Consider the following 23,113-nt stretch of genomic DNA (forward strand, 5'->3'; position numbering starts at 1 on the left):
CCCTGGCGCGACCCCCGGCATGATCCCCTTCCCCCAACCAGGACAGTGGGGACCGGGGAACGACACGGACGGTGCCCACCCCGAGGAGGCTCCCGGTGAGGTCGCGGCGTCGGGGGTGTAATTTTTCGGCCCGACCGAGAGGCCGGGCGGGACGGCGTCACTCGCATGGATCCTGTCGGCGTTCGGCCCCGGCGGGTTCCAGGTGGCGTTGGCGGCCTCCGGCTCCGTGCGGCACCCCCTCGCCACATGCCCCTCTCGACCACAACGGTGGCACGAGGTCCTCGAGCACTTTTTCATCCAGGCGAGGGAAAGCCCTCCTCGCCAACACGAGCAGCGCACCCCTGTAGGCTAAAAGGGAATCTCTAGCCCCTCGCTGGCGGTCCTGGAACCGTTTACAGGCTCCTTCAGCTGGGCAGTAGATCTCCCCCAAAGCCTCGTAGGCCGCCTGTAGCGTGGTCTTGCTGTGTGAGGGAAGGGAGGTGTAAGAGGAGAGCACATCGTCGTCCAGAATGGATGGCAAAGCTCGTAGTGCCTCTTCGTCTGACAACTCGAGAGCGTGGAAGGCAGCCTCGAATCGGCAGACAAACACCTCCCAATCTCCTTCCTCGGCCACGAACTTGTCGATGGGCCCCAGCCAACGCGCCCGTCCTGCCACCTGCTCTCAGTGTTGGGTATTTAGCCCGGGGGGTTTTGGCGGGAGCGCCGGCGGCTGGCGTGACGAGGTTGGTTGCGGCTCCTGCCCAGCCGGCTGGTCGGCCTCCGGGTCTCGTGGCCTCTCCTCCCGTAGTATGCGTGGGGGTGGGGGTCCCGTTGCCGGCGGGCCCCCCATAGGGAACCTCTGCAGTAGTTCCTGGAGTGCCCTCTCCACGCGGGCCATGTGGTCCTCCATGGGGTCCTCCAGGCGACCCAGGCCCCCTTGTTGCCCAGGATGGGAAGGATCTCCGGCCCATGCTTCCTCTTCTCTTGGCTCTTTTCCGCGGGGATTCTTCTTCATAGCCATTATAGATCCCACCGCTGCCACCGGATGTAAAGGAGAGCCGACACAAGATTGCAGGGGGTTTGTCTTTTAATCCTTTTTTCCCATCCACACCTGTCCCCAGCTGTCCCAATCTCGTTCCTGCCAAAGGCCCCTTCTTCCCGCCTGTTCTCCCCTTATATATCCTCGATTACCCTTCCCACTAACCCTCATATTGGTGGGAATCCTTCCCCTGACACCCCTACAGTTTAATAGTTGATTATGGGATGAGAATCTTAATATTCATAAGCAATTTACAATTTCTCGACCCTTTAGCACCGATTGCATTATTGAGCGATTGTGACCAATGCCATTAAATGAATATGATATTGACAACGGTGCGTTTGTCTAATCTTTTCTCTTTGTCACGTCCCCAATGTCCTTCGGTGACAAAGCTACGAGTCTCGCTACACCTGGTGAGTACCGTTGGTCTATTCTTTCGCATTCAAGTTGCTTTGTATAAAAAACTAAAAACAATGCCCCTCGAGTCGAGCGGCTCCGTGTGCTACCCTCGATTCTCAGCACACAGCTGGAATTAGTACCCAAGTACGCCTCGACAGATTCTTCCAAGTGGATGATGGCAGTGGACTGTGAAGGCAGTTCCACACTGCTGTCTCAAGCTCCTCGATATGTGTCGATGTCAAGTGTAAATTATCCTCTTTTTGGAATTATCAAGGAGAACACTTCACACTTAAGGGAATTATTAGCACGTGCTGTTGTTGTTGAAAAGGTTTGGGCATTGGGCGTCAACATCACGTCAGATCTTCTCCGAACCATCATCCACTCAACAATTCCTGCTTCAACTATTTCCCGACTTGCGAGGGCAGAATGCGCCGGCCAGTGATATTTTGTCTGCATTAAAAACGATTGCCTTAGGAATGAATATCCACTGGATAACCTCACGCTTGCGATTCCCTCTCTCCCAACTGCTGACGTATTCTCGTGGAGCAGCTCCTACACCTCCCCCACCGAGTGAGTCATCGCTTTCACTCACACGAGGGGTTGTTGTTGCGGTTGTTGTTGTTGTTGCTGCGGTTGTTGTGTCTGCTGCTGTTGTCAAAGCCACCATGAGGGTGGTGCACCGATCGAGTGAACCGTTGCTGTGTGAGCTCCTCTTCACTCACCTCTGTCTTGGCCACACACGTGTAGCTGGCGATTTTCACATTTGGGATTGTGCAATGTCACCAACTGAACTCCAAGTGGCTACGCGCAGGGTTTCCCCAACTCCAGTCCTCGCGGCCCCACCTCCACGCGACATCTTTCCGCGTTTTCCAATTTACTCCCCGTTCAGATTCAAATTCATTCGTTCCACGCTGCACGCGCCCGATGCGCGGCGCTAAACAAGTCCCACGCGCTCAGCAAGTAACGCCGTGCCGTTCATGTGAAACACGTGTACACACACACGGATACGTAAAACATGTGCACGCACATGGACACTATCTCAATGTTCATGTGAATTGGATCGATTAACAAATACATATTTAATTGCTTAGCGCGTCACGTGGGACGTGTTTAACAATTATCTGGCGCGTACAGCGTGGAACGAGTTAATTTGAACTTCTTCTTTTTTAGTGCTGCCTAACGGCGTGTGCGACTTCACGATGATATTGGTCCCGGTCTAGCACGGCGTGTAGAGTTTGTGCTGTTGTTAATTGTAGCCATGTTTTGATGTTACTGAGCCATGTCGTTTTTGGCCGTCCTGGTCGTTTTTTCCCTTCGATTTTTCCTTCCAGGATTAGCTTTAATAGCTGGTATTTGTGGTCTTTTCGGGCAATGTGGCCTAGGTAGTAACACTTCCTGCTAATGATGGTCTTCAGCAGTTGCCTGTCAGTGCCCATATCTTGCAGAACTTGTGTATTGGTGGTTTTGGCTGTCCATGGGATTTTCAGCATTCTTCGATACAGCCACATCTCGAAAGCTTCGAGCCTTTTTGTTGCTGTTATTGTCAGTGTCCACGTCTCAACTCCGTACAGCAAAATTGACCAGATGTAGCATTTCAGTGTGCGCAGTTTCAGTGATGTACTCAAGTTGCGGTCTGCAAGGAGTGTTTTCCATTTAATAAATGCTTGCCTTGCTTGTTCAATTCTGCTCTTGATTTCGACTTCATGGTTCAACTGATCGTCAATGATTACACCAAGGTATTTAAATCGGTGTACTTGTTCCAATTTTTCGCTACCAAGCTTGATTGTTGTTTCGCTTGTAGTTCGGCTGACCTTCATAACCTTTGTTTTCTTTTTATTAATTCGTAAGCCCCATATTTGACTCTCTGTGGCAACCTCGTCCAAGATTTGTTGTAGGTCTTGTTCCGAATCGGCCAGCAGTGCAGTGTCGTCGGCATACCTGATGTTGTTGATGTATTGTCCATTGACTTTAATACCAATGTTTTATCTGCTAGTGTTCGATCAAAAATCTGCTCCGAGTAGATGTTGAAAAGACTGGGTGAAAGTGGGCAGCCTTGTCGCACACCTTTTTGTATTGGTGTTGGGTCTGTCAATTCGTTGTCATATCGGAGTTGGGCTGTTTGCTTCCAATAAAGAGCAATGATGAAGTTGATGTCGTTTTTATCTAGTCCCAGTTGTTTTTATAGAGCTGCTAGTCGGTCGTGGTCGACTGAGTCAAAGGCTTTCTCGTAATCTATGAAGCAGATGTACACTTCTTTCTGATGTTCGTAGCATCGCTGTAGTAGTATCTGTAGACAGAAGATTGCTTCTCTTGTGCCTAGTCCTTTGCAGAAGCCAAACTGTGTGTTCTTCAATGCATTTTCGCATGTGGAGCGTATGCGCTGTTGGATCACCTTCAGGAAGACTTTCAGCACGTGGCTCATCAAGCTTATCAGTCTGTAGTCCTCGTATTTCCGGCTTGTTGCTTTCTTTGGTATTGCCACAAAGATGGATTGTAGCCAGTCGGATGGAATTTTATTGCCATTGTATATTTGATTGTACCAATTAGTCAGTTGTCGTATGTTGTTACTGTCTAATAGTTTGAGCAATTCTACATGGATTGTGTCGGGCCCGCACGCTTTGCCTGACTTAGCTGTTTTGATTGCATGTTCTACTTCTGATGTTAAAATGTGTAGAGCGTCTTTCGACATCTGTTGGTCTTTTTCTGCAGGTGTTCTCATGGCGCCATAGAGCTTGTGTATATAGTTTGTCCAGGTGTCCATTTTTTCTTGTTTATTTAGGATTGGTTGGTTGTTGTCCGCATACAAGGTAGCTGTTGGGGCTGGTCTGTAGATGTTACCAGCTTCTTTGAGCTTCTTGTGCAGAGTAAAATGGTCATGTTTTTAATTAGTTCTTCAATCTCGGCGCATTGTTCTTCCATCCACTTTTCTTTTGCCTGTCGGATTGCTTCTCTGATCTTCTGTTGCATTTGTTTGTACTTCTCCAAGTTGTTGTTTTTGTACATTCTTCGTTGGCTCATTAGATCGAGAATACAATGTGTCATCCATCGTTGTTTCTTTTTCGATGGCTGATGTCCCAGCATGACTTCTGTTGTTTCTGTGATGCATTGTTTGAACGAGCGCCAGTACTCCTGAACATCTGCTGTTTCTGTTGTTATTGAGCGGATGCTATCGTTGAGATGTTGCTGTATTTGTCTTTTATCGGCGCTGTTCTTCAGTTTCTCCAGGTCTGCTCGTCTCGTCTTTGTACATTGTATTGATCGCAATTTGAGTCTTATTGTAGCTGTTACTGGGTTATGATCTGACGATATATCGGCTCCAGGGTAGGTTTTTGCTGTAATCACACTGGACTTAAACCTGATGTTAATTAGGATATAATCGATTTGGTTCCTGACGATGTTGTTGTCGGAGTCTTGCGGCGAGGTCCACGTGTACAGTCGTCGAGGTGGTAATTGGAACCACGTGTTAGCAATACTGAAACGTTCTTCTTGGCAGAATTGAACCAGTCTGTCGCCTCGTTCATTCCTTGTTCCTAGTCCGTGTTCTCCGACAATGTTCTGCATTCGACCGTGGCCAACCTTGGCATTGAAATCGCCGAGGATTATAGTGATGTCTTGCTTCTTCAGCGGCTTCAGCGTGTTGGTTAGTTGCTCATAGAACGATTCGATTTCATGATCTTGTTTATCTGCTGTTGGAGCATAAACCTGTAGAATGTTCACGTTGACTTTGTTGCCTGCTAATTGTAGTAGTGCTATTCGTTCTGATACTGGGGTAAAGTTGTTGACTTTATTCGCTAATTTCTTGTGTACTATAAAGGCGACACCGTATGTTTGTTTGGTGTTTTCTTCTCCTCCGGAGCAGAAGATGTGGTGTTCGCTCGATATAAACTTTTTTGTTCCAGGCCATTTAGTTTCGCTTAGACCGATTATGTTGATTTTAAGTCGATCCATTTCTTGTATGACATTGGCTAGTTTTCCTGCTTGAAGTAAACTTCTAACGTTCCAAGTTGCTACTTTGAAAGGGTTCTTTGACACAAGCTCGGAGATTCTTAGCACCCCTGTCCTATTTAAAGGACGCCGATACTCAGGGCCTTTGTTGATTTTGCTTGTCATCATTGAAGTTTTCAAGGGAGCAATAATCCAAGTAGTTTCCCGTTGCTTTCTTGGATCACCATTTATTTGAAAAGGTCATGTGGGGACCTTTCGAAACGGGTTTTGTCTGACGTCTCCACTGAAGTCTTCCCGCCTTGGGTGACCCTTCTGAGAGCACTAGGCTCTCGACGGTATAGCGATCAGCTTCTCAGACGTACACAAACTCTCTCGCCGCGTTAAGGCACCGTTTCTCGAGAGAGTAATTTGAACGTGGAGGGTAAATCGGTGAACGCAGAAAGAAGTCGGCGTGGACGTGGGCCGCAAGGAATGGAGTTTGGGAAATCCTGGCCACCAGGGTTCGTGCCGTGTCTCCAGGTCGCGTAATTATCAGTGACCTTCGCCCCCTCTTTTCGTCTCTGACTGAAGGTCATTTGAGCACATTTTGAATGACCCCGCAGCTTGTAAGCGACAGTATTAATCATAATAAACTTGTTTTTAAAACGCGTTCGATGAGGGAGCCCAAAGCGCCGTACAAGACAAAGCTGCAGACATTCAGCGTGATGGCAAATCGTAACTAGAAAAACGGCTAAATAATGAAATAAATGCTAAAAGCCGTTTGCCGAATTAGCTGACAGTTGAATGCGTGTAATTGTATAAATAAAGTTTTGAGGTAAGTTTTGAATGTGGCCACAGTCTCCGAGAGACTGACATCTCGTAGCAGAGCGATGCTGTCTGGGTGATGGCTGCGGACCCTCAGGGTAGTCTCCAGCTTCTCGATATGTGTCGATCTGGAGTATGAAGTATCCTCCTTTGGGAATTATCAAGGAGAAGACTTCGCACTTAAGGGGATTATTGCCAAGTGCTCTTGTTGCTGTGTGCATCGGGGCGGTCACATCACATCAGATCCTCTTCCAATCCATTGTCCACTCAATCATTCCGGCGACAAATACTTCCCGAATTGCGAGGGCAGAATGCGTCAGAGCCGCGTCATGAAAAGGGACTTCATCGCCACCCCGGCCAGTGAGATTTTGTTTATCTCCGTTAAAAGCGATCGCCTTAGGGATGAATATCCACTATATAACGTCACGCTTGTGATTCCCTCTCTTCCAACTGCTGACGTCGTCTCGTGGAGCAGCTTCAACACCTCCCCCACCGAGTGAGTCATCGCGTTCACTCACACACGAGGGGTTGTTGTTGTTGCTGTTGTTGTGTCTGCTGCTGTTGTCAGAGCGACCATGAGGGTGGTGCACCGAGCGAGTGAACCGTTGCTGTGCGAGCTCCTCTTCACTCGCCTTATTCTTGGCCACACACGTGTAGTCGGTGATTTGAACATTTGCGATTGTGCAATGGATTGTGCAATGTCACCAACTGAACAAGTCTTTTGATTCGTTGCACGCGCCCGATGATTAATAAACACGTCCCACGTGACGCAATAAGCTATTTTTTGATAAATTGGCATACAAAGTGGCACGAAAAGTAGCTATTGAGTTCCAGGCAAATTCTTAAAAAATCTAATATATTAATATGAAATGTAACTAATTTATAATAAGAGTAAAATTACAAAATGTTGCTGGCACAATGAATCGTGGCAAAGTTTTTTCTCTTCAGACTCATTGAGGCTTTCCTGAGTAAACAATTGAGCATTATTATTACTAGTATAACCATCATTCACGGTTGGCTACGTACTGTGCAAAAGAAGTTCAACATTCGTACTTTATCAATCTAACGCAGAATTGCATGACACCTGAGCATCCACCATGCATACATTAATTTGCCCTGAGACTGAACCCTGGTAATAAGTGATCATCTGGAGTGACCCTTATTATTTTTTCAAGTATTGTGGTATGTTCATTGTGGTATGTTCTTGTCTGTTTTAATGTCTTCCGCCGCTGTTCTCCGGAGCAGCTACGAATCTACTCATCGCCGGTAAGAGTCACCTCTCACTCAGAAGCTTTGCACCGCGGTGATTCAAGTTTCAAGTTTCATGTATTAGGTATAGCCCTGTGAGCCATGTTGCTCTTGAGTCGGGTGCAACCGCAACAAACTAGATATGAACGGAGAACATCTTAAAGCTACGACGCGCAACAGAAACATCCTGGATAAACCAGCAAATCTTCAAAAAAAAAAAACACCGTATTACAAAAAAATCCCAGTGTGATGCAAGTCTAACAATAACAACCATAAGACAATTTATATAAAAGTTATCAGGCCAACTCCGCACTTCATTAAGAAACATGGATTAACCATGTTTTCGAAATCACCATAAATAAAGCTATAAAAACAATGTAACAACAGCAATCATAGGAACTGTGATTCGAATTTAAATATAAACTATATACATAACATGTACGACCAAACTTGCAGCCATAGCTGGCAGCATGACACTCCCAGTGTATGATGTGTGAGTGAGTCAGCGGTAGTGTGAGTGAGTATATGTGTGAGTGAGTCAGCGTATGATGAGTCAGTCGGTGTATGATGTGTGAGTGAGTCAGTGTAAGACGAGTGAGTATATCACGGCCTCCTCCCCGCCATCACGGCCTTCTCCACGTGATGTCGCGAATGTGTGGATTGTGGTGTCGTGCCAAAGCAAAGCACATGCGTGCCTACGAATGTGCCCCACAGACACAATTTGCTCGTCCGAGAACACAGCAGGGAGCACACGCGCTCAGAACTCACTGACACCCGCAGTTCAACCCTCATCCAGTCACTTCATAGACACCCCACAGACAGATTTACACATGCATCTTCTGTACGAAGGAATGGAATAAAACAGTTTTTCTGCTCAACTGTCACGTATCTCCTTGCTCAAACCAGTATGTTTATTGGATGATGCTCTTGTCATTTGGCGGCCCAAAGCCCGTGGTGACAATTACATGACTTATTTTTGGCATAACCCCCAGAACCCAAACGCATTTGGGGTGTACTTTCCTGGTCCCGTTTCACCACTGATTTCTGCTCTGGGTCACCTCCACACTCACTCCACAGATGTTCATATTCTGGTTCACCATTTCAATCTTGGCCTGCCTCTCATTCTCTGCCCTAGTACGCTCTCTCTCTATAAACACTCTATCCTCTCATGACATGTCCTAAAACCCAAAGGAGTCTCTCTCCAAATGTTACCACTGCTTGCTTGTCTTGGACTTCATGTCTAAACCGAGAAGATATTCCATAGTAACTCTGTTTGTTCAACTTATCCCATCATCATACCATGTCCTCCTCCCCAGGCACTTAGTCCATCTGTACGGGTCTTGCTGCCCTTCTTTGCTGTTTGCCACGTGGGCGGCAGAATGCCATCATCAATAATCAACAATCGCCATGGTGCTGCTTTTTGGCCATTTGTGAGCGACAGATAAAAAATAGCATCTTATTAAAATGTTTTATTCATTATGAATGCTTGCACGCAATATTGCAATGTGTTTTGCTTTCAGATTACTGGTGCGATTTGTTCGGATGCCAAAATGGGGGAGTTTGCGTGAACCTGCCATTCGATCCGTTCTACCAGTGCATCTGCAGCCCTGGGTGGGCCGGATCCACCTGTGAATATCCAAGTAAGAATCTTTGCTGGAACTACGCTGTCGGGTTACCACCTGTCCGGATTTTAGCAACAGATTTTCTGAGAATTGACTTGTTCTTTATTGTTATTGTAGGAACAAAGCAAACTTGACAATACAATCGCACTTGTCTTTCGTGACTTGATTTCTGTTTTAGTGATATTGTAATATATATTTTTAGTATACAGTATGCGAGACTTCAAACAACTTGGAAGCTTACGCTAACCATACCCAAAAGACAAAATGTAGGTTTTTAGATATAACGAGTTATGCACATGGACAATGTATTGTCCATATTAACTATTCATTGTTTTAATAAATTGCAACTGTCTATCATTTTAACCCGTAGGCTTTCGCAACCAATATCATCCATAATAGAGTTTTTTGGGTTAGATCGTATAAAATATAACATTAATTTACACGACAACTAATGAACACTCGTCTTCACGTATTGAATGGATCGGTGTGCTAATCCGAATGTGTTGTATTGTACTGTGATGTTAATTCCACAGGTAGGATTTAAATGACCGATATGATTAATTAATTTGCGGTTCCTATGGTCGTGAGGGGATATGTCAATTAAGAGCTATGCACCATCCTCTACCACCCAACACTGCCAGACAAATCAAGTTGTCACCTGGAAGAATGTGCCAATAAATGTTGCTTTTCAGCGAAACCGGTATTACACTGCTGTCGGTATATAACAAGTTTAAATATAATAAAGTGAATACAGAGTACTCGCCAGAGATGGCGGAGTCGATTGCATCTTGAGGTTGCATTCAATCTGTGTAGCCCATTATGTTAGAGTAATCCATTATTTAATCCACGTGAGTATTCAATTAACCTGACTCGAATATAATAAACAACAATCACAGTTTTGCACGTGAAACAACTGAGACAAATTATTCCTCGTCACGTAATTTTCCGTGATTTTATAAACGAATCAGCTTGATAGCATCTAATGTAAATTATAACCAACATAGTGCACCTTGATATAATTAAGGACATCCTATATTTAGCACCAATTAAATAGCTTCACCTTGTTCCACTTTTTAACGCCGTAAATTACAACCAATCAACATGCAATCACCTCCAATCATCAACAGCAACCACCGGTGACATCACCACGGCACTTGTGCCAAGCTAGGTGCATCTTCAGGCTATCATGTGAAAGTGTCTAAGGCTCGCAGCTTGCAGGTCACGGGACCGACCCAGGTGCCATGGGTTGACTGACTGAGGTGACTGGCAGATGCACCACCTGTACTCTCCCCTGTGCCAAATCATGGATCCAAATTCACCTGCACGGCTGTTCCGATGACGTCATGACACCTGCTCAAGGACTCAGATCAGGAAGCGCATTCCCTCGAGATCTGAGCTCTTATTGATTACGGTGGCTGCTATAACAATATTATTACTATTATAGAATAACACTTGCACTCTTAATAATCATATTGTTGTATTTCCTTCCAGACTCAATGCCAACAACCAGGCCATGGATTTCTACCGGACGTTTTGGTAATTAGTTTCACACTCGCATGCCTCATCACGGTTGCCAGTAAAGGCCATCATCCTTCGAACCCAGCTCTCTCTGCACCTTGCCTAGCGAAGAAGTTGCCATTGCCTTTTGCGTTGCCATCCTGTCACAGTACAGACTATTGCAACTGCATGTCTGAGTGGACGGACCCCCCTGTAAATATTCAAATAAGAATCATTGTCGGAACGACCACTGGAGGCTTGCCACCTGTCCAGATTTTAGCAGGACATTTTCTGAGAATTGACTGTGTTCTTTATTGTTATTGTAGGAACAAAGCAAACTAAACAATACAATCGCACGTGTTTTGGTGACTTTTGAATTATGTTTCAGTATTGTTGTCATATATATTTTTATTATGCAGTATACGAGACTTGAAGCAACTTATAGGCGTATGCTAACCATGCCCTTTGAAAAATGAATTGATACATCTCGGCACCGTAATATTTGATACCCAAAGGACAAAATGTAGTTTTTACATTTTGCAAGTTATACACATGGACTCTTTATTGTCCATATTAACTATTTAGTGGTTTGCAAAATTTTAACTGTCTGTCCTGAGTAACATATACCATTAATTTACATGAAAACTTGATAACAATAATCTTTATTTATTGGATGGTTTGGAGTGCTGATCCGAATGTGTTGTATTGTACTTTGCTGTTAATTCCACGAGTAAAATTTAAATTACCGATATAATTAATAATCCATTTGTGGGTCATATGGTTGTGAGGGGATAATGTCCATTAGAACTATGCACCATCCTCCACCACCCAACACTGCCAGACAAATCAAGTTGTCACCTGGAGGAATGTGCCAATAAATGTTGCTTTTCGGCGAAACCGGTATTACACTGCTGTCGGTATATAACAAGTTTAAATATAGTAAAGTTAATACAAAGTACTCACCAGAGATGGCAGAGTCGATTGCATCTTGAGGTTGTATTAAATCACTGTAGCCCTTAATTCTAGATTTGAAGCTTTCATGACTGCAAGGATTCATACTCTTAGGTTTTTTCGGTAAAGTCACGTAGGTAAAAAAAATATATTATTCTTTTATTTATATAATTTTTTTCACTGTAGCCCATTATGTTAGAGTAATCTATTATTTAATCAACATGTGTATTTAATTAACCTGACTCGATTATATGGAAACAACAATCACACTTTTGCACATGAAATAACTGTGACAAATTATTCCTCGGCACGTAATTTTCCGTTATTTATAAACGAATCAGCTTGATCATATCTAATGTAAATTATAACCAACACAGTGCACCTTGATATAATTAAGGACATCCTATATTTAGCACAAATTAAATAGCTTCACCTTGTTCCACTTTTTAACGCCGTAAATTACAACCAATCAAGATGCAATCACCTCCAATCATCAACAGCATCCACCGGTGACATCACCACGGCACTTGTGCCAAGCTAGGTTCACCTTCAGGCTGTCATGTGAAAGTGTCTAAGGCTCGCTGCTTGTAGGAGGTCACGGGACCGACCCAGGTGCCATGGGTTGACTGACTGAGGTGACTGGCAGATGCACCACCTGTACTCTCCACTGTGCCAAATCATGGATCCCAATTCACCTGCACAGCTGTTCTGATGACGTCATGACACCTCCTCAAGGACCCAGATCAGGAAGCGCATTCCCTCGAGATCTGAGCTCTTATTGATTACGGTGGCTGCTATAACAATATTATTACTATTATAGAATTACACTTGCACTCTTAATAATCATATTGATGTATTTCCTTCCAGACTCAATGCCAACAACCAGGCCATGGATTTCTACCGGACGTTTTGGTAATTAGTTTCACACTCGCATGCTTCATCACGGTTGCCTGTAAAGGCCATCATCCTTCGAACCCAGCTCTCTCTGCACCTTGCCTAGCGAAGAAGTTGCCATTGCCTTTTGCGTTGCCATCCTGTCACAGTACAGTCTATTCTCCTATAATGTGTAGTTTTCATAACGTGAATTGGATTTAACGCGATCGAGCGAACGGAACTACGTCACGCGAGTAGGAATAAGCACCATTGGTACCTCATTTGCCAGTAAAAAAATATGATAATTGTTTTTTTACCCTTTTATCTGGCAACAAAACTGACACCTTTTAGGAATAAGCAGCTGTACAGCTGCCTCGGTGGAGCATCATACAAGGCGTGATGCTGCTGGATGCTTCTAGATGCTACCCACGCATCTCAGTCTTTATTCAGCCTGCATACACATTTCACACATTATTGCAGACCGTGCTTTCCCCTATATTATAGATTGTAACGTGATTTTTACATAACGCGATGTTCTTCAGCAACGCAACTACCGCGTTATAGAACAGACTGTCCTGTATCTCTTTTTTTCTGACATCACGTAATGAGTAATCGATTCTTAAATTTTCACTGCATGCATATAATCGTGGCTTCAAGAAAACATTATATTTGTGTACCGTACACGGGACTAAATTTGTTGCAGTGACCTCTGCAGCCACGAGATCACTGCATTCGTCACAATGCAAACGTGATCAAATCATCACATAGAATCGCCACTCCGAACTGCGACAATTCGTCACATTAAGTAGTTTATATGGTGTAAAAAATTGTTCGTCTTCACGGTATTGCAGAAAATCACCATCGCCATTATCACATCTAATTGTGTGTCTTTTTACTTTAACCAGATGCGCCCATACGGCTGGTTGGGGGTGGCTCCTCATGTCAGGGCCGGGTGGAGGTGTTCTACGGCGGCACGTGGGGCACGGTGTGCGATGACATCTGGAGTCTGCAGCACGCCCAGGTCGTGTGTCGCCAGCTGGGCTGTGGCTCCGCTGTTGCTGCCTTGTCCTTGGCTTACTTCGGACCGGGCTATGGTCAGATATGGCTCGACAATGTCCAGTGCTCAGGCTACGAGCCTCAGCTCTCCTTCTGTCAGCATCTTCCCTGGGGGAGTAACGACTGTGGGCATAATGAGGATGCCTCTGTCATCTGCTTGCAAGGTACGTCGTCACAATGTGTGTGTTTGTGTGCCCTGTGGGGAGTGGTAGTGTAGTAGTTATCACGGTGAGCTACGGAAATCCCGGCAACCCAAGTTCGATTCCGACTCACGACCACCAACGCCAGTGATGAATAACTCAACTGGTCCTGCGCCTCCCCTAGGTTAACTCAGCCTCAAATCTGGGGAGATAAAGGTGGTCGGACATGATGCCGATCACCCACCTGGCATAGATGGTCGCTAATAATGATAAAAACATTTCTAGCGACGTTGTTGCGAATTGCATCTGACAATCACGGAGGAACCACAGACCAAGCTGGAAGGCTGCCAGGTGGTGAGCCGGTGCCAACAATTGATCTGCTGCTCTATACATATTAAGACCTTTTTAGGCACTTGGTGAGTATTTATAGTGAGTATTTATAGTGAGTATTTATAGGGAGTATTTAAAGGGAGTATTTATGGGAGGAAACCTACGCATGGGAAGTGGCAACACTATCCCATACAGAAGGGAAAGATTATATTAGTCCAGGGTATTGCACCTCGATACCCACGGGAAGGGATTCTCGCAAGCTTTTGATATTTTTTCGATCCACCAACCTACGTTGCCTCCACAGTGCTGGATCACAGACCACGGGCATAGCCACCACCACCATCTGTGGTTCTTCCTCGTGACTCGGAGTCGTTCCCTCTCTATGGGATTCAGCAAATACTGTGATGCATTACAAATTGAACTTGTAATTAATTGGAATAAAATATGATCACAATAATCATTCTGTTCGTGTCATATCCTTACATTTGAAGTGTGTAAGCTAATTGTAAAAACACGCAATATAAAGCGTTCATACTTACAGTTCTTGAGCGTTTTGGTTAAGGTTGAACAACCTCCACCGAGGCCTCTGTTAAGGGTTGGACTGACAAAGGAGTGATCTCATTATTGTTACAAATGTAGGACTTGAAATGTCACGCGCCACGCGTTCTGTTGCTATGAGAGCGAGCAGCGTACAGTGGGGGCAACTGAGGATACAGTTGTTGTTGTGTGCCATTAAGGGGGAGGTCATTAAGAGACACCACAGGTGTTAAGGGTAACTGAGGACGCAGGCCGGTGATTGGTCAGGAGGGTGAGTGGCTGATGACTGGCACCGGGCTGACGGCGATAACATGGTCACGTGAGGCTGGGGGCCTGGGGGCGAGTAGCAAAGCGGGGGATGAGATAATTAATTGGGGCTGATTGGTTCGGGTATAAAGGCACAGCGTAACGGAGAGACGGGAGTCTTGGTTGGTGTTGGAGTCTGAGTTGGAGTAGTTGGTGCCCGGGACAGAGACGGAGCAGCAGGGAGCAGGAATAGATACGATAAGGGTAGACAGAGAGAATACAGATAGGGTAGCAGTGGATAGAGAGAATACAGATAGGGTCACAGTGGATGGAGCGAGTACAGAGTAGGGTAGCAGCGGAGTGACGGACCTTGGGGAAGAGAGAGAGAGAGCGAGCGAAGTCGCGGAGCGGAGCGAGCGAACAGAGACATGGAGTGATGATGATGGCGGGTTGTGCATTGGAGCGAACAGAGAGGCATGGAGTGATGACGAGGAGGAGGTGTGAACTATATGCGTGAATAAAAGAGACGAGAAAGACAAGAAGCTGTCGTATTAGTACGAGTCCTACACAAATAAAGTACCATAATAATCAGACGTCTATGGGGCCAGGCCATATTTCATGGTAGTCGTGAGGTTGTATCCATGGGTATGAATAGCGGCTGGTCCTATTGGTCACTGTAACCTGTGGATTTCTCGGAGATGTGAGGACGTTGATGATAAACATCTTCACAACGTTCACGAGATCCCCCTCAATTTTCCTTGTTGGGGGCACCTATCTGAGAAGGCATTTCTTGGTCCTGTAGCACCGTTTATGGTGGCTTGAATTGTTGGCGCTCTGAAGGGTCAGGCATGGAGACCATGGATCGATGTGCGGTTGCCGGCATTGACGATGGGATTCGTGGTGATGTCTCGCTTCACGGAGTGGGGCCTGCGTGTCAAGGCCACCATCTTCTGCTCCTCGTTAACAAAGCGGCGTATTCATTCTCGCGCGCAGAACCGGAGGCATTCAACTGCACGTCGCAGCACCTGGAGCTGCTGATCCCTCTGAGCACGCTCAACTCACTCCACCTCTCCCCATACTCTCTTCACCTGGAGGACCCCTCGTGCAGTGGCTACATCTCAGGGCAGTACCTGGTCCTGCACAGCGATCTGCATGCCTGTGGCACCAGGGTCGAGGTATTTGTCCGGGACCCGAGACTGGAGACGCCCCACCACACACACATCTGAGATTGTTCAAACCTAACATCCGAAAGCCTAGGGCTCTATCAACACTCAATATCTCTCTCGCTTCCTCTACCCAGGTGCAGGGCGACACCATCGTCTACACGAACACAGCGTATGGCTACGTGCCCGGTACCAAGGCCAAGAAACTGCGCATCCCCTTGCACTGTCAAATCGGCTCCGCTGGCAGCGTCGTAGCGAGCTTTGCACCCAGGTAAATGGCAGCAGCTTTGGCGTCAACAATTTCCAATCTCTCCTGGAATCCAACTATCACACGGCCTAGGTAGTAGGTGATTGCACTCACTGCAAGTGTGGTGGTATTCCTCGAATGTCAGCCAATGTCTTTCTGGTGGTAATGATTGTGCTCTTGTAAAACTTTTAAACAAGCTCACTGCGAAGTTGTGATTTTTATCGATCACTACAGCGTGCACGACAGGTACAGCTCAGGCAGTTTCGAATTGAGCATCCAGCTGTACATGGACGAGAGCTTCCTGCAGCCCGTCTACTCATACCCACTGGAGGTGGATCTCGGGAGCCGGATCTACACGGAGGTGGGTAGGATGAGTTAATCGCTGTCACACGGCGATTCCTCCTCAAACATCATCACGAGGAGCCTTCTTGCTGGCACAAGCGACCCATTTAGGGGCGTAGCAGAGAGAGACAGCCGAAACTGGGAGCGTAGAGGACGAGATGGGACAGAGTAAGAGACGAGAGAAGCGAGATAAGGTGGGGCAAGGCCATGGAGGGGTTTTTAGACTAGAGTGATAAATGTAAACAGACTAGGATAGCCGTCCACCTAAGACCGTCATTTATGCAATCTGTAGGAAGTCGGCCTGACGACTCTTTTTCTGGATGTATTGCTACATCACACGTGGTCAAGCATGAGCCGTACCATCTGAGCACTCCATACAATGGTGTCAAAGACATGAACGTTGAATAAAATTTGACCAAAATTGCCAAATCGTTCGTTATGAAAACTCCATGTATGTATGTACCAATTTACTTCTGGATTGACAAAGGAATGAGCATTATTACTATAATTAGTATACGTTATATACCGAGGTGCAAAACAAGATTACATCATATGGTTGGTGAAATGTGACGTTGTATGACATCATGACTTGGCCGCAAAGGCTTTACTCTTTATCACTGGGGGGCTTTTTCACATTATTTTGGATAAAACTTGAATATGATAATTTGACAAGTTTTATCATTAATATTATTCGTCTCTCATATCAATTAAACTTTTAATTAAAATGTAATTTGGGGGACCCTTATTTCCATTTTCTCAATTTTTCGTGCCGGAATGGATGATCACGAATTTTCGATACCCTGTTACCGCAATTTTTCAGCGTGGTATGTCAGGCTCGAGTTTTGTTGTAATAAAAACATAACAATAATAAAAACATATGAATTATATTTTTTAATGTCTATGAGCATTAACATGACTGCACGTGATGCGCCAAATGCAGGGTGTAAATCTTCCGTCAAATTCTCATCCGATCTCACCCCGCATCGATTGTTCTCTTCACAAGGTGCTGCTCGTCTCCTACATTGGCAGCCTGCAGCTCTTCCTCGAGACGTGCAAGGTGTCCCCCTACATTGGCGCGGACGACAGCAACTCCTACTTCATCATTAGACACGGGTACATGCGGCAACCCCAAGCTGTGCTTCATTTGTTTTCTTTTAAGACGCCAACACGCATTTGCCACCTCTGTTGATCAGCATGGATGGCACTCTTGTGATAATTCATTCGGTTCACAATCACGAGTTAAAATATTGGTTGCATATCGACTCAACCTGAAGCACCCATACATTTTATACTTTTTAATTATTTTTCTCGTGCCTTGCCTCCACAGTTCTAGGTTTATCCAGTAACAGGAACATAATAGTGATGGTGATATCTTCAGCAGTGGATAGATCATGGCACATGATGATATGGCCCAGTCTGTAACCCGAGCAAGGCCCTCTCCACTGTGCACGGCTCGTCCAGGAACCGCCAGAGCAATAGATCGAATCTTTAGAGTCTTTATCAGAATCTGTACTTAGACTAGACACTCCATGGCGCGTGTTTCACTGCGGTCAAACGTGTCGGTGTTATTAGAGTAGCCCCACATCTGCATTATGACCTTGTGACTTTCTCACTCGCGTGCGAAGGGGCAATTCATGCATCTCTAGTTCGACCGATCTTTTTCTGTGAGGCTTTGGGCAGTGTCAATGTGCGTCGTGACTCGCCCTTGCCTCTTGTGTCGAGCCGTGTGTGCATGCTATATTCCTATTAGTGTAGCCGTAGATGGGGTTTTTTTTGCGGATCAGCTACGGTTAGGAACCGTTTCCGCGATTTCAGGTGGCGTACAGCTGGAGGTGTGGCCATGTAGCAATTGCTTGTGACCATCCTCCTGATATCCAGCGGGGCGATTTCAACTAGCGTGGACAGTCTGACCACAATTGTTGGTGTTAGCTATCCGGTGATTACCAGCAGCTGCCATTCGGCACTCGGCTTCAGAATCAAGAATTCGAATCTTTACTTAGATTGGAGGAATGCGATGACTTAATGGAGCTATTTTTCACAAATACCCGGCTTTTTTGCAAGAGCCGATCATTCCCACACAAGTCCAGCGCATTCGGCCCGTAGAGCAGCAGAGTGCAAGCGTGGTGGCTCGTCGTCTTGCCGGGCTTGGCTGCCCTCTTTGAGGAGCCTCCCTGAGTGTGTTGTTGTTGTTCTGGTGCACTGGCTTTGCCTTTTGACTTCTCCACTTGTGTGCTTTGAAGGTGAGCAATGCCACTCCAGGTTAGAGTGGATTCCATCAAATGATTCCTTGACCTCGGAGTGTGAGGTGATGAACCTGCATGTTTGTGCACGCGTGTGTATGTGACTTACACAGGGGGAGCGGTATTGTAGCGGTTAGTGAACTGCGCTACGAACCCGGCGATCCGAGATAGATTTCAGCTCAGGGCCAACACCGGTGACGATTATCTTAACCGATCCGATGCCTCCCCTAGGTCGACTCAGCTTCAAATGAATACCTAGTGCGGTGTGTAAACTTCGCCACTAGAGGGAAACAAAGGCGGCCAGGCGTGGTACTGGCCACCCACACCCGTGTGTGCCGTGCCAGCCTTCATCTGTGCTCGCGAACAGCACTTGCCCCAACAGTCTATTAAGGTTATACGGGGGATCTTTGTCTTTAACTTACATTGTGAATCTACCAACTGCAGATGTCAAGAGGACCCATCCTACAACAACTACTACAGCGGCGACAACAAGAGACAGCACTTCAGCTTCCAGAGCGTTGAGTTCTTCGCCGGCTCTCAGGTGTGCATCCCCATGGCAACAGAAATATGTACGGGGGGGAGGGAGGAGGGGGGAGGAGGGCGAGGAGGGGGGGGGGGTTTGCCACTCCCTGTCCCCCCTCAACTTTTGGACAGGGGCAGAGAAATATCGACTATGACCCCTCCATGAACAATGAACAGCACCGTTGACGTGGGATTCCTCTGCTTATTCTTTGGGTCTTTCGGTAAAGTCACGTAGATAGGTTCAAAGAAAAGAACAAAAAAATAACAAAAAAACTACGACGTTTCGATCGCAACACCCAGTGGTCGTGTGACGACTGCTTGTGTTGCGATCGAATTCCTGCATTCACGAAAGCTTTAAGTCAACATTCTTCTGCTTCTTGCCCCAAGTTCTAGATTTCTCCACGGGAACAGTTCTTGTCCGCAGGGGGCAGTGTAGCACATCAACCTGGACTCATTAGTTTTAAACTCTGACCAATTGAACTACATCTTAGACATGATGGTACCACACTTATAATTACCACTCCAAAATCACCCCATCCTGCTCTCGTCCACCTGTTTATTTTCCCCAAACAATTGGCCAGGCTCCACGTATCCTGCCGTGCTCCAGTTGTGGGTCCCTGCAACGGAAATGTTTCTCTTCATTCAGCGAACCTGCTCAACCTGACTTTGTGTTTTTCTTTGAACCATCATGAGCCCAACTTTGCAGCCATCTTCGTTCAGTGCTTCAGTCATATCCACTCGTTAATTTCCGGGTAAACTAAATGATCATTATTTTTACTCACATTCGAATGGTAACATGCTCTGAAACATCTCGCGGCTGGTCACCTACATCCTTCGTAGGTGTACCTGGAGTGCTCCGTACGCGTTTGTGACCCTTCCAACCGGTACTCGCGGTGCCAGCGAGGGTGCGTGCGCTCCAAACGGTCCGTGCGCGACCTCTCCAGCCAGAAAAAGTACGCCGAGCACAACGTGGGCCTCTCCCAGGGCCCCCTACTGCTCCACAAGACGCGCCAGGGTGAGCATCCTCCTTCCTGACCAAACGAATCGTCAATACAATACCACCCTCTGCCAATATGACGCAGCACTCGTATGCAGAGCCATCCCGAGGATACGGTGAATTTCAGCGACTGTCCCGGGCCCCGTGCTTTGGGGGGCCCCGCGTTTCCATGTCACGGTGTCAATAATACTACCGGGTGAGTTTGAAGGCATTGGGGGGCCCACACATTGAGATTTTGCCCAGGCCCCACAATCCCCTATGGACGGCCTTGCTAATGTGCCATGGGAAGAATTATTAACTTGCAAACCGTGTCCGCGCAACAAGTGAAAAGGTTTTTTTTTTTGCGATCTAACGCAATCTACCCCAAAAAATCCCTCTATCATGGATGATATTGGTCGCGAAAGCCTACGTGTTAAAGTGGAAATGCGTGGAACTGCTTGCTGGCGGGGATGGTGATAAACACAATGATGCAATTGCCATTGCTCGTCTAATTTGTAATGCAGAAATTACTCTTTTCATTCAGAGATATTAAGATATAATTTATGGTACAAGGCAGTTTTAGTACAATACGGTTTGAAATTATAAAATGTTTCGCTACAATTCCCATCTCATAACAACCATGGTACTATCTCACGTTAAAATGTGAACAGATGTGCAATTGCAGTCATTTTGGTATTACTGATACACGTAAAATAACGGATAAATATTATGACAATGATGATGAAGAGTCTCACATCTCTATGCTGGCTGGCTTGTGTGCTTTTGCTGGTGTTTTCTGCCCTCTCTTTCCACCGCAGCTTCTGGGGTGCTGAGCTCGCTGGCGGGCATGGTGTACGCCCTGGCTGCCGTCCTGGCCGTCGCTGCCGTGTGCGTGGCCGCGGTGAAAGTCTACCGCCACCGCGCCACAGGGCCCCAGTATCACCACGTCGTCACCAACGACGAATTCGCGACCTGATGGAATGGAGCCGCTGGATTCCATTGTCGACATGAATTTGTTTTAGTTTGTGCTGGGGTTTTTTTTTATCGTCGAATCCACGACTTTACCGATACGTTCAACAAATTAGTTGGTGATGCTGCTGATTCTGCTATGTTGACAGTGGAACATGAGCACAGCTTGCAACAGCAAAACTTTAACGCATTAGTCAATAATACCTCTGTGGCTTTAAAAGGAAAACCATAATACGTGACGTTTCGGGCATTCTTCTGTGGCCATTGTCCAAAAATGCCCTATTATATTTTTATTACATTTAAAGCCACAGTTATTGACATGTGTTGAGTTTATTTTGTTACCTATATAATTCACCTTTTTAAAACTACAATAATCTGGAGGGTTCTAGCTGATGCATGGTGCAGAAAATGTAGAGCAAATGCATAGATGTCATTTCCCTCATTTGATGTGTAGGTCGTGGGTTCGATCACGACCCTGACACCTGGATATTTGGGGTTTTGAATGTGCTCCCCGTGGTCGGGCGGATGTTTCTCCAGATCACCCGGGTTTTTCCTCCACATTTACAAACATATAGTAATTGGCTGCTTTAAATTTCCACATGATAAGCCACTTCGTTGAGCTATCATTTACGGCCAAGTCGCTTCTGAAAAAGAGCTCTATAGCTCAGCGGGCCTTGGTAAAAGAAAAATAGTTTTAAAAGTCTAATCGGTTTCTGTCTCATTCGAAATCTCCCCCATTCTCCCAAGAACAATACGCCCCGCTAGAAAGGGATGGCAGTGAATGTGGTTCTCCCCTCCCTGACGTCCTCAAACAGTTGTCGAGGGCAGTGGTTTTTAGGCGACACCGAGACCACGAGGCTACGGGACAGACCGGGGGCTCGATAGCAGACACGAGGATCGTTTGAATGGCGTTCACGTCAAGTGTGCTCTGTAACCGTTGATATAAAAGCACAAAGAGATAATAGAAATGGGGACTATTGCGTGGAGATTGATGCGATAAATGTTGTACAGTTAAACTAACTAGAAACCGATTTGATCCTAGATTGTAGAGGAATAAAGATGGTAAAGGAAGGGGTCGATGCTAGCAAATTGGTTTGTGTACTGCACCTATGGACCTGGCCTCCCAAGTTAGATTCCCGGCTATGGCCAACATCAGTGGTGATGGGCCGCCACCCCTTCACCAACCCACACTGACCAGCGTGGTGAAGTATGGCCGAACAACACCCATAACTGACACAGTGTGGAGACAAGGAGCTACGTAATCAAGATTTTACTTGTCCTACGACGAGCATCTTGACCACTGGACATCATTTGTTCTACATTGATGCAAATGTCTATATATCTTTGCTATACGGCTGATTGTTGATTTTTTTGTTTACGTAGGATTGGTCTGGTTATACTTTTGATTTTCACAATTTACAGGTTTAAGGACTGTTGTGTTTTCCCTTAAGTGAATAGTAACAGTACTTAAAACCAAATAAAAGGATCGAACGGGTGGTGTGCCGTCGTGTTGCGAGCTTGCGGTGTGTCTGGCCGAGTTTGCTGCTTGTGTCAAGATGCACGGTTCTGTTATTACCATTACTGACACCTCAAGTCAATCAAATGCGGGGGGGGGGGCGTGGGGGGGACAACAAACTTGTATTATTTATTTTCCACCAGGGAAATGTAGTTCTGTACTCACTCGAGGATCATATACATATGGGCATCTCTCGATTTACGAAAGGGATGCGTTCTACAGAAAAACGCATCGAACGAAATTTCGTGAATCGGAATGGCCTTTCCCCATTAATTTAATTCTAAATGAGGGATGTGTTTCTGACGGTCATTCCAACTCCTAACCTAAAATATATACCAAGATCATTTTTCACAATACAAAAATTATAATAAAGAACATCAATATTAAAACGATTAAATGATAATTATAACAACTAATTAACCTTTTTAGGGAACTCCCTAAACGATCTGCATTTCACAATGACTGGATAGAT

General features: G+C 46.0%; 1 protein-coding gene across 6 annotated transcripts; it reads left to right on the forward strand.

Annotated features, from left to right (window-relative positions):
- Positions 1-2,560: 2,560 nt before the first annotated feature.
- Positions 2,561-22,621, forward strand: LOC144727937 (scavenger receptor cysteine-rich domain-containing protein DMBT1-like). 6 transcript variants are annotated; one of them, XM_078607071.1, is made up of 14 exons: positions 2,561-3,153; positions 6,642-6,662; positions 7,412-7,432; positions 8,935-9,054; positions 10,528-10,572; positions 12,352-12,396; positions 13,263-13,577; positions 15,660-15,841; positions 15,967-16,100; positions 16,311-16,437; positions 17,422-17,531; positions 19,103-19,199; positions 20,021-20,195; positions 20,975-22,621. In XM_078607071.1, exons 5-14 carry the CDS (start codon positions 10,533-10,535, stop codon positions 21,130-21,132), a joined length of 1,383 nt encoding a protein of 460 aa, XP_078463197.1. In that variant the 5' UTR covers positions 2,561-3,153; positions 6,642-6,662; positions 7,412-7,432; positions 8,935-9,054; positions 10,528-10,532; the 3' UTR covers positions 21,133-22,621. The 6 variants fall into 6 exon arrangements, with proteins under 6 accessions (XP_078463197.1, XP_078463198.1, XP_078463195.1 ...); XM_078607069.1 differs by having other exon boundaries at positions 2,562-5,886; XM_078607068.1 differs by having other exon boundaries at positions 2,562-5,881.
- The last annotated feature ends 492 nt before the right edge of the window (positions 22,622-23,113 follow it).

Source organism: Lampetra planeri, chromosome 27 (genome assembly GCF_965212315.1).
Source record: "Lampetra planeri chromosome 27, kcLamPlan1.2.h2, whole genome shotgun sequence".
In the NCBI taxonomy this organism is placed as follows: Eukaryota; Metazoa; Chordata; class Hyperoartia; order Petromyzontiformes; family Petromyzontidae; genus Lampetra; species Lampetra planeri.

Bases quoted from the DNA above. Each gene is read 5' to 3' on its own strand.
- LOC144727937 (XM_078607071.1), top strand. From the start codon at position 10,533: ATGCCAACAACCAGGCCATGGATTTCTACCGGACGTTTTG. The intron at 13,578-15,659 runs GTACGTCGTCAC...TCTCGCGCGCAG, and splicing joins CTCTGTCATCTGCTTGCAAG to AACCGGAGGCATTCAACTGC. The intron at 19,200-20,020 runs GTGTGCATCCCC...CATCCTTCGTAG, and splicing joins AGTTCTTCGCCGGCTCTCAG to GTGTACCTGGAGTGCTCCGT.